The sequence below is a fragment of the Schistocerca serialis genome, chromosome 1, assembly GCF_023864345.2.
Source record: "Schistocerca serialis cubense isolate TAMUIC-IGC-003099 chromosome 1, iqSchSeri2.2, whole genome shotgun sequence".
Lineage (NCBI taxonomy): Eukaryota > Metazoa > Arthropoda > Insecta > Orthoptera > Acrididae > Schistocerca > Schistocerca serialis.
Genome location: NC_064638.1, coordinates 661,320,312 through 661,332,811, shown reverse-complemented (window position 1 = coordinate 661,332,811; position 12,500 = coordinate 661,320,312). Strand labels below are relative to the sequence as shown.

General features: G+C 41.3%; 1 protein-coding gene across 2 annotated transcripts in view; it reads left to right on the top strand.

The window, feature by feature from the left end:
* The window catches only part of LOC126479519 (scaffold attachment factor B2-like), a 184,341-nt gene that overhangs the window by 153,056 nt on the left and 18,785 nt on the right, over positions 1-12,500 (top strand). For both annotated transcript variants that reach the window (XM_050103792.1, XM_050103791.1), the window contains exons 14-16: positions 1,009-1,140; positions 1,341-1,453; positions 6,382-6,568. In XM_050103792.1, coding sequence (XP_049959749.1) covers positions 1,009-1,140; positions 1,341-1,453; positions 6,382-6,568 — 432 coding nt within the window. The remainder of the gene's footprint in view (positions 1-1,008; positions 1,141-1,340; positions 1,454-6,381; positions 6,569-12,500) is intronic.

Here is a 12,500-nt window from a genome sequence, read left to right as displayed (position 1 = left end):
ATTATTTTGAGAAAACGAAATTTTGTGTGTTGAAACCAGCAAGCTTCTAAAACAAGTAAGAAAAATAATTCAGTCAGAGATGAAGTAAACTTTGAAATGCAATGGATTGCATATTCAAACGAGGCTAACAACTCTTGCGGCTACAGACCCATTGAAGTTTGTGTTTTCAGTCCCAGGTTTTAGTTGCAACCACAGGATGATAACATGGCAAAGAGTCTGGATGTATGCCTTGAAAGTCATGTCTCAGCTTCGTAAATATTGCAAAGGACAGCTCGATTGGGATGTGGTAGGAGTGGATTGTCAGGGCAGATGAGTCGTGAAATGAAAGAAAATGTTTGGTGATTATTGCAGTTAAGGGTTACAAAGGATCCTCCATGCAGAATCCCTCACCAATCCATCTTCCATTGCCACCCCCCCCCCTCCCCCCTGCCTCCCTGTTCGTCACCCCTCTCCCTGCCTTCCTAGTTTGGCTGGCCTGAGACATCTTCGGTTACTGGACTCGTTATCAGTAATTTTAGCAGACAATGCCTCATCAACTGATTTGGTTTTACGTTTTATGTGTGAGGGTGGGTTTTATCATTTGATCTAAGTTTTAGTGCGTCCCTGAGTGTCCTCCACCCTAGTGCTTTTAGGGTAGAGGCTTTAATGTGTTGCAGAGTGGCGCGCTTATCCTTCTATTTTTGTGGTCAGCCAACCAAGGTAATCTGCTCTCCTGTTTTAATCTCTTCTACCTGTTTCTTGCGTCTCTGTGTTTTTCTTGTCCTATTTTGTTCCTTGTAGTGGCCATTGTTTTTCTGTGGTTCTTGTGGATTTTTCTTCCACTCGGCATTGTGCCGTATGTCTAGTTTGTTTTATTCTTTCCCTTGTGGAATTGTTGCAGTATCTACCTCCCCACCTCCCTGCCCGCGGCGGTGTACCTTATGTATATAAACCCACTGTACTTTCCGGTGTACAGTGAATCCACTCGAACTATTGTTAACTAAAGTGGATTTAAATGTTATTGTGTAGATTAGAAGAAGCAAGACGCAGTGCTAAACGTCCAGCAGATGATCGGAGGGATGCATATCCAGATGAAAGAAAGAGAGTTGCTACTGAACGTCACTTTGACACTCCATCTGGACGCTATGAAGATACTTCAAGGTTTGTGTGTATATTTAGTTTATATTTAGCCAATCATATTACCTGGTTTGTCAATAATGCATGACATGCAAAGTGGCCCCTTTTTTCTTCCAAAATGTTCATTGTTTAATATTGAGATATGATCTGTCTCATGTTTGATCATTATTTTGGCATGCACATACTAATCACAGTAAAAATCTGTAATTTATTTCATGTTGTAGGTTTGAAAGACCTGCAAACTACAGAATACGTGAGGATCGCCGCCCAGAATCAGATCGGCCAAAAGCAGATGTGCGCCATAATGTGCGTGAACGTTATTCTGAATCAGGGAAACGTAAGTATGTCCCAGAATTAAGGTTGTCACAAAATCAAATAATAATCTCAATATACCTTAATCTTTCCTAGACAGTTTTACTGCTCCAAATGTGAGGCTTTTCATTTCCAACATTGCTTCATTCCGTACTGTACATTTGATTATACACCTCCATTTTCCCCAGATATAATCAGGCATGATTCAGTAAGATAAATTGCAAGCTGGGAGTCAGTGCTCACCAACAGACTTTACCACAGTGAGTTATATGCTGTAGCTTTTCTCAAGACATTCCAGTTGATAAAAATTCTTTTTGACAGCATTATGAAAAGGATAGTGGCTACTCACTATATAACGGGGATGTAGAGTTGCAAATAGGCACAACAAAAAGACACTCAAACAAGTAAGCTTTCAACCAAAAAGGACTTCGTCAGATTTAGACACAAACTGCACTTGCACACAAAACCGTAGTCTGGCCTTGGCAGGCAGAGCTGGTGTGTGCGTGCGCCTCTAATTCAGATGAAGGCCTTTTTTCTGAAAGCTTACTTGTTCGACAGTGTTTTTATTGTGCCTATTTGCAACTCAGTGACCCCACTATATGGTGAATAGCAACTATTCTTTCCATAATATTGTCATTATTCCATCCTGGAAGGATTTTCCACAGTTTGATTTTGCCTAACTCTTTTTCTTTGTTATTTAGTTTCAGATACAGTCTAAACATTAAGAAAAATTTCTGCAAGATTTTCCATGTACAATAAGTGATAGTATTGCTGTGTGTTTTATACTTAAAATGAAGTAAAAGGTTCATTGTAAAATGTGCACCAGAAAATAAAATAAGTATGAAATCATTCTACAAGTAGTGGTGATAGTTAAGTATTTTTTAATAGACAGAAGTTGTAACGCAGTTGTGTTTGTATGGCAGTATGAATAAGTTATTTCCATAACAAAATTCCCATAATGTGGCAAAGAACTAATAAGAATTTGGTTCTTTTGCAAGTTGTTGTGCCACCCCAACCCAAACAAAAACAAAATATGTATGCTCAATATACTCATGTCTAAAACTGTTTTTCAGTCTTCGTTTGTGTAACTAATGGTTTCGACTACAGAGTGCCCATTCTTCCATATCCTTTTATAGTTCAGTAGTATTTCACAAGAGCCAACTGTCTTGTGGCAATTCTCTTTAGTTGTAGCAAGAAGTCATCTAGGTCAGGAGAGGCTGAGACTTATATCAGAGTTTTCATTTATTTCCTGTCTTTCTATTGCATCACAATTCAGATGTGGAGATGCCTTCACACCTGTTTTGATGCAGTTCACATCTAAATTATTTTGTTTCTGTATGACAAGATGTACAAATGTACAGTGTTGTCACACAGCTTGTCTGAAGAAGTAGCTTTAATGATTGGAGGGCTTTTTGACTGAAATGTTTGCTTTTGTAAAAATGTAGTTTTTTTGTGAAGTGGTCTTTGTTTTTTTTTTGCTTAAGTTTTCAACAAATAATTGTTTCTGTTGAGTGAGCATTCATAACCATTTGATATATACTTGACACTGCTGCAAATAGAACTGACCAGATACCTAGCATCAAAGTAGAACTGAAGATAACTGTTGCACAAAGGGGAAGACGTTCAATGTGGTCAAAATATGTAGACAGGTTTTGTTTGCTGTTCCTGTTGGGGTGAGTAATTACACTACAAACTTGCTGTTGGTCATTGAACTGGCACTCTGAATACCAGAGGAGATGGATGGTGCAGAGAAGCAAGCTGTGCCTTCCTCTTGCTGGGCAACCAGTCTACACTCATGCTCAGAGTTTCTGCAAAAGCAGAACAGACATGCAGTCATAGAGATCACTTCTGGTTTTGTGAGGATCGTAGTTGGACTCTGTCACAGATCGGGATAACTCTCTTCACTCATTATGAAATAAGAAAAAACACACAGCATTCAGTGGCAGCACACTGCAATTGCTTGCTGAGGTTAGCAGTGTGTGTCATAAATTAGGTGGCGTAGGCCCAACTTCACTGGTATTTCATACAGTGACAGTTAAAAATACCTGTCACATTATGGTACACATGACAGTAACGTTGAACTTCAGCTACCGGCAGATGTACAGGTTGCTTTATTCTAAGATGCTGGGTCCCATGGTTAAGCCCTACGTAGCATTACATGGCACATATCTTATACAAATCATTCAGCCACCCATAGTTGACATGGCACACATTCTTACATACATTACATTTCCAAATTAGACTTCACCAGATGATGTGCCATACGAGTAACAAAAAACTGGTTACATTTTTTTTATATTTATATGCTGAAAATAAAACTATTTCAAACTACTGCTGATGAAGTAGTTCAGTTAATTTTACATTTTGGGTCAACATTCCCATTTATCACAAATGTTAATTTTTCTCTTACGTATACATATTAAGAGGGTGATGTGGATGGCTGAAGTTCGTATCTCTTTCAGTTCTCATTTTCCAGTTTTCAACATTCCCACTCAAAATGTAAAGTGGTAGATGTGGTTGTAGGATAGTGAGTAAGATTTTCTGCTTTGGTACATTAGTTACTCAGGTCATATCTAGATTTTTAAGATTAGGCTAAATTTACACTGCCCGCGATGCGATGCCATGCCGAGCGGAGCGATGAAGCGCTGAAATCGCGTGACAATGGGCAGGCTTGGTTTAACAGTGGCAACAGAGCGGTGCCCATTTAGACTGCAGGCTGGGCCAAGCGATGTGATGCGGTGCGATGCGATGACTCCGCTGTAGTCGCAACAGAGTTTGCGTTTCGCGCGAGTGTTTGGAGCGATTGCTTGTTTGCGCTTGCGTCTGAAGTAATTGCTTGCTTGCAATGGACATCGAAAGACTAATTAACAGTGTGCGTGAACGCCCCGTGTTGTGGGACCAGAAAAATAAATATTACCACAATAGGGATTTTGTTCCTCAAGAATGGAATGAAATAGCTGAAGATTGTGGAACAGACAGTAAGTTCAAAAAAGTAAAATCAATAGCTACAAGACTCCAAGAAATAAGTAACACAAATAACTTCGTTTATTTTCTAATTTTAATTGTGTATAGACACTATTACAGTATTTTGATAATGAAATGACGTTCACAATAGTTACAGTATTTGATAATTTCGACATGAAATATATTTGCGTTAATGACTGTTGACATAGTTTTTGAAGGCCTCTCTGATACTCCTCGCTCTTCTTGAAGCACTACTGTTTGCTCTGTCATTTTGGAATTTCGCGTCTATATTTCAGGTGAGGTACTGAAGAATAAATGGAAGAACCTGCGTGACACTTTCCGCTCTAAACTCAAAAAAACTCGTGCTGAACGTTCAAGAGACGAAGGTGGCATGCCGCCTTTCCAGTCCAATTGGCCGTGGTACAAGCTAATGACCTTCCTGATCGACATAATGACGCCACGGAAGACGAAGACTAATGTTTATCACAGTAAAAGAACAGCATTGCAGCACAACGACGCACACGACAACTACCATTTTCACCAGCTCTTACAGAGAGAGAGAGTGTTTCACCTGATGAAACCAACCAAGCCAGCTCTTCAAGACTGACTGTAAGTTCAGAGGGTAGCGTTTCGATGCCTCCTCCCTCACCCACCCTACACACAAACCAAAACAAGAGATCCAAGAAATCGACAAACTCTGAGTTGCTAAATATAGAGAAGCAAAAGTTGAAGCTAATTGAGAAACAAATGTTGAAATCAGAAACGCAAGATGACAGCTATCATTTTGTAGCGAGTTTGCTGTCAGCAATGCGAAAACTATCACCAGCAGCTTAGTTGAGAGCCAGGATAAAAATTCAGCAGGTTCTTTTGGAAGAATTGGAACAATCAACCACTTCCACTGCACATTCGTTGATGTCAGCCTATGCACCTGAAAATCCAGTTGAAATCGTAATTGCTGGAAATCCGCAGAATGAAATAGTCATTTCTGAAATTCAACCTGATGACATTGTTATTTCAAGCCCCCAAGATTCTGAAAACTTTGATACTTAAGTGAGTGAACTGTGATGTATTTTACTTCTCATTGTCAACTATGTCAAAATTTATTAAAAGAAAGTTTGAATCTATCACAATTCGTAAATTTTTCATAATAAAATGATTGCTGTAAACTTAATATTGTTTACTTACTTGATGGTGATCATAGCTTTCTCTTCAGGGGTAATAGCCATTCTGAAATTTGTGTTTTGCTTCTGTAATCTATTTGAAACAGACGACACTATATGATCAAATGTCTCTGTACTCATTCTGAAATAACTCCAAAATTTATCCTCATCTTTTCTCAAGTCACTGTACAAATGATGAAATTCTCCTAAAGCCCTCCTCTCCTTGTTGATTTCATGCAACCATTCACGACTGCATTGAATTCTCAGAGCACTGTTTTCTAATAAAAAGAATTTTCTGGGTCGAGGAAACACGACATCGTGCCGAGGCCGCTCAATTGCTGGGCAGATCGCGCGCGCGCTCTGTATCGTGTGCAATGTGAACGCTCCATCACATTGCATCGCTTTGGCCATAATTCCTCGCATCGCATCGCAGGCAGTGTAAACGTACACTTATTGTTGAGCTGATCCCTATAGATCTTCAGAGGTGGAGCACCATGACGCCTGTATTTGTGCTCACTTCAAAATACAAAATTTGTCAAGCAAGTCTGTAGTTTATCTGCTGGAGCTTACCAATCCATCTCAGTTGGTGACTAGTTGGGGGGACTTCTTTACTGTTTATTTTCACCTTCTCAGGAACAGTAAGTTGATGTAAAGTCATCACATTTTATGTTAATTATGTATCTAAACTGAAAATATCAGAGATAGCTAATGTGAAGATTATTTCTGCACACGTTAGGGCCTCCAGACAGTTTTACATACGCCCAGTGTTGTTAACCCGTGTACTGTTTAATCACTGTATTTTCATTTCATTGTTGTCGTGAAATAACAGATACGAGATATGCAGATCGCTCAGGCGATATGTGGCATTCTGGTACGAGTACACCTACTGTAAAGCAGTTACTTCCAATGGATGGAGGAAGTGGCATGCATGGGCGGGACACATGGCAAGGATCTGGTGATAGAAAGGGAGATGCTGGGCCGTCATGGCGTACTGTGGATATGCCTAGATCGGAGAGGTTGGTATTGAAATAAACTAATTTAGGCCTAATGTAACCGTGTACTTTAAACATTATAATACAGGAAATTATTTGGTGACGTAAGAGAATCTGGTAACATGCGTCTCCTTATAATGAGGAAAATATTTAGTTTTAAATTCTTTTTTTGCAATGTTTTGCATTGATTCAGTACCTCCATGTTTATTTTGTGTGTGTGTGTGTGTGTGTGTGTGTGTGTGTGTGTGTGTGTGTGTGTGTCCAGGAAACTCATACACTATTACCACATTTAAATTTTTTTCTTTCAGCAATCCTATTAGGTGACATGCAGTCTGTTCCAAACCCTGTCTGTTTCACAACCCATGTCATGTGGATGAACCTCCTCCAGTACCAGCTCCTCTGAATTACGTGACTAGGAATTGTCCTTACAATACATCCTGCGATGCCTCCAAATCCTCCTGGGCTTTAGTCTCCAGTAGCCACTGTTCAAATGGCTCTGAGCACTATGGGACTCAACATCTGAGGTCATCAGTCCCCTAGAAATTGGAACTTCTTAAACCTAACTAACCTAAGGACATCACACACATCCATGCCCGAGGCAGGATTCGAACCTGTGACCGTAGTAGCCACTGTTTGACACATGCTACCACCACTTTTCCCCTTATGTGCCCCACTTTATTTGTTCTATTCTCCTTCTGTGTTATCTCCCTGTCTCGGTTCACTGCTCCATGTCATTATGTGTCACATGTAACTTATCTGTATGTGTCACATGTAACTTATCTGCATGTACCAGAATAAAATCGCCAGTACCAAATCCCTATCCTGTTGCCTCTCGCCCAGTTATTGGTCATCATTCTTCCCAACCACATGCGCACGCATTACATTAGTGGAACATATGTTAGTTTGATGTTCTATGGATCATTTGTACAATTAATGATAATGATATGGAATGAGTCATTTTACATTCATTGTGTACGTTCGTATGTAAATATGGCTACATGCTGACCATTTAAAAGGTATTCTCTTTTCCATTTTTGTTCTTTTTAAAAAATAATTTGAGTAGGTGATCAAAAATTTTGATGGCAGCATTGTGCACTTTTTTGGCCTAAAGTCAACTTTAACGTGGAGTAACAAATGTAATTTTTTCTTCTGGTATTGTAATTATGTTCTTCACAATTCCTTTTAAACTGTAGTGGGTCGTTTACAACCAATTTCATCAGAGAATGCATACATGGTGAAGCAGTATTCTGAAAGCCTAACTCCTTTAACAGGTGTATATAAGAGGACCACATTATTCTTATTGTATGTTTTTGAGCTATGAGAACTTTCTTTCGTAAAGATGAGTCACCTCAGAACATTACCATATTTACTCGATTATAAGATGAAGTTTTCCCAAATTCGTCATTCAAAAATACGGGGTCATCATGTATTTGCAGATTAAACTATTGCTGCTGAAGTAAACACTTTTACAGTGTATGATAGATTAATGTAAGGGTAACTTCAGACTTTTATTACAATTGAACAGATGTGCAATAAATGATGTACCTGAATATAATAGAGGGAAACATTCCACGTGGGAAAAATATATCTAAAAACACAGATGATGTGACTTCCTACAGGCCAATCACAAATTAGAACAGCATGCCACCCTCCACCTCAAAAAACTATCCAATCTCCTGGTTTCCCACCTCCGGAAAAGCAACTCACTCACCCTTCACAACCTTTCCCGCAAACCTCAACCTCCTCTCATTGCACACAGACCCAGTCTCTCCCATCTACTCAATCTCCCACTTCCAGCTCCACTCCCCCCAAAACCTCAAAATTCCAATCAACACAATCTGGAACCACAAAATCCTAATTCAGTAGTTAACCTTTCCTCCAAACCTCTCTCCCAGTCCGAAACCTCTGTCCTATCCAAAGGCCTCACCTTCAGCCCCACTCCTAGATTCAACCAAACAGCCCTTGTCAAAGATTTACTGTCCTACACCCGTACTCTCTGCTGGAAATACCACTTTGCCATGAAGAAAAATGATCCTAATCCTACTCCTAATGGTCCAACTCCCCAAGACACTATCCAAATTGAACCCTGCCTGGAACAGTTCCGTCCTCCGTCACAGCGGGACCCACCTCCTCTTCCTCAAAATCACCCTCTCCAAACTTTCCAGGAATTCCTGACTTCCAGCCTTGCATCTCAGTCCTTCTTAAAAAACCTTAATCCTACTCCCATCATCACCACTTCTGAAGCCCAGGCTATCCGTGATCTGAAGGCTGACCGATCCATCGTCATTCTTCCGGCGGACAAGGGTTCCACAATCATGGTACTTGATCGTCGGGAGTATGTGGCTGAGGGACTGCGTCAGCTTTCAGACAACACTACATACAAAGTTTGCCAAGGTAATCCCATTCCTGATGTCCAGGCGGAGCTTCAAGGAATCCTCAGAACCTTAGGCCCCCTACAAAACCTTTCACCTGACTCCATCAACCTCTTGACCCCACCAACACCCCGCACTCCTACCTTCTACCTTCTTCCTAAAATTCACAAACCCAATCATCCCAGCCGTCCCATTGTAGCTGGCTACCAAGCCCCCACAGAACGTATCTCTGCCTACGTAGATCAAAACCTTCAACCCATTACATGCAGTCTCCCATCCTTCATCAAAGACGCCAACCACTTTCTCGAACGCCTGGAATCCCTACCCAGTCTGTTACCCCCGGAAACCATCTTTGTAACCATTGATGCCACTTCCTTGTACACAAATATTCTGCGCGTCCAGGGCCTTGTTGCGATGGAGCACTTCCTTTCACGCCGATCACCTGCCACCCTACCAAAAACCTCTTTCCTCATTACCTTAGCCAGCTTCATCCTGACCCACAACTTCTTCACTTTCGAAGGCCAGACATACCAACAATTAAAGGGAACAGCCATGGGCACCAGGATGGCCCCCTCGTACGCCAACCGATTCATGGGTCACCTAGAGGAAGCCTTCTTGGTTACCCAGGCCTGCCAACCCAAAGTTTGGTACAGATTTATTGATGACATCTTCATGATCTGGACTCACAGTGAAGAAGAACTCCAGGCTTTCCTCTCCAACCTCAACTCCTTTGGTTCCATCAGATTAACCTGATCCTACTCCAAATCCCATGCCACTTTCCTTGACGTTGACCTCCACCTGTCCAATGGCCAGCTTCACACGTCCGTCCACATCAAACCCACCAACAAGCAACAGTACCTCCATTATGGCAGCTGCCACCCATTCCACATCAAATGGTCCCTTCCCTACAGCCTAGGTCTTCGTGGCAAACGAATCTGCTCCAGTCCGGAATCCCTGAACCATTACACCAACAACCTGAAAACAGCTTTCGCATCCCGCAACTACCCTCCCGACCTGATACAGAAGCAAATAACCAGAGCCACTTCCTCATCTCCTCAAACCCAGAACCTCCCACAGAAGAACCCCAAAAGTGCCCCACTTGTGACAGGATACTTTCCGGGACTGGATCAGACTCTGAATGTGGCTCTCCAGCAGGGACACGACTTCCTCAAATCCTGCCCTGAAATGAGATCCATTCTTCATGAAATCCTCCCCACTCCACCAAGAGTGTCTTTCCGCCGTCCACCTAACCTTCGTAACCTCTTAGTTCATCCCTATGAAATCCCCAAACCACCTTCCCTACCCTCTGGCTCCTACCCTTGTAACCGCCCCCGGTGTAAAACCTGTCCCATGCACCCTCCCACCACCACCTACTCCAGTCCTGTAACCCGGAAGGTGTACACGATCAAAGGCAGAGCCACGTGTGAAAGCACCCACGTGATTTACCAACTGACCTGCCTACACTGTGAAGCTTTCTATGTGGGAATGACCAGCAACAAACTGTCCATTCGCATGAATGGACACAGGCAGACAGTGTTTGTTGGTAATGAGGATCACCCTGTGGCTAAACATGCCTTGGAGCACGGCCAGCACATCTTGGCACAGTGTTACACCGTCCGGGTTATCTGGATACTTCCCACTAACACCAACCTGTCAGAACTCCGGTGATGGGAACTTGCCCTTCAGTATATCCTCTCTTCTCGTTACCCGCCAGGCCTCAATCTCCGCTAATTTCAATTTGCCGCCGCTCATACCTCACCTGTCTTTCAACATCATCTATGCCTCTGTACTTCTGCCTCGACTGACATCTTTGCCCAAACTCTTTGCCCTTACAAATGTCTGCTTGTGTCTGTGTATGTGCAGATGGATATGTGTGTGTGTGTGTGCGAATGTATACCCCTTTTTTCCCCCTAAGGTACGTCTTTCTGCTCCCGGGATTGGAATGACTCCTTATCCTCTCCCTTAAAAGCCACATCCTTTCGTCTTTCCCTCTCCTTCCCTCTTTCCTGATGAGGCAACAGTTTGTTGCGAAAGCTTGAATTTCATGTGTATGTGTTTGTTTGTGTGTCTATCGACCTGCCAGCACAAATGTTGTACATGTATAGATAACATATATACGTACAGTTATAGTGCTTTTTAAGCAAAGGTGATATTCGAAGATGAAAATATTGTCCTTTAAGAACCATTTTTTGATTTTGAACCAAGTTCAATCTTAAATTTGGTTATGAGAAAATGATTTGTGAAATGGGTTGCAAATGATAAATTCAGCCACTGTCTACAAATTAGAATACTGGGGAGAAACAGTACCAGCATTTAATCAGCTTAGAACAAGATGGATACCTTTAGATGAAACGAGAGAGAGAATTAAACCAGAGTTAAATGTCTTAATAAATCACATTAAACTGATTGCGATTACTATCACAAGAATAAATTATGGTGGAAAGTCCCATTGCGGAGATAGTATCAACAGAAGTCAGTAGACACGCGACGAGTAGAAGTTTGAGGATTGGGCCGAATTGTGATTGTGATCTTTTATATTTATATTAGTTCTGTTGTTACAGTTACATATTACCCGCACCCTAGAAGATATTGTGTCTGTGTTTCGCTGTTGCTCAAGCACTGCACTATGGAAGACCGGGTGGGAACTGTGACACTGGCTTTGCAGAGTACAATAATGAGTGAGTGTGGGGAGGGATGTGGTGAGCTGGCAGCAAATTTTGGCTTCCTTCAACCGTGGGACTGTGTACTTTGGCTTGTTATGAACATCTGCAGTTTGCCTGACTCCATCTGTAATCAGAATTGAACCAACTTTTAAACTGGACAAATACTCAACAATAGCCTACATTTCTGCAGGAGATGCTGTATAGATTGGTGCCACTGGCATACTTTGTTTTTCTTGAAGTGGTGTCGTTGATGCTCACAGTTCTGCACAACCAGTGAGAGAACTGTGAGCAGACAATATGTTTTTGTAGCTAAAGACATTGTAACATTCTCATGTCAGTATAGAAATAAAGTCCACTGCCTGTTCAGAAGAAAACAAGAAATGCGACATATTTGGAAGAAACAGCCGAGTATTTGTGACAACAAAGATAAAAGTTTCACAGCTGCCCTTGTTAGGATGGTGATGGTGATGATTAAAAATAGTAGTGTCACAGAGGACAGGCTAAAAAAACAGAAGATAAAAATTAATGTAAACAATTTTTTACTATATGTCTCTTTGCCTTACCAAAACATAGATTGTGCATAAAAGGTACAAGTTTAGAATAGGTGCAATGCTAACTTTTGTAGGCAGATGGTTTACATCAATAAGAGTTTATCATTTTGATTTGTCATATGTTAAAAAATATTTTTTTCTCAAGGAGCCTCTTACAAAAAATAAAGAGGGAGAGTTATCTCACATTCAGGATGTCTCATAGTCTGGTAAATACGGAATTCCATAACACATATTGGAATTGAAATGCATAAAATATGTCAACTTACCAATTTATATTTCACTGAGATTTGCTATGATTTGAAGTGCAAATATGACTGAACTGGGTTGTGTTGTAACAGTTCCTTCCCCCCCCTCCCCCCCCCCCCTCCCC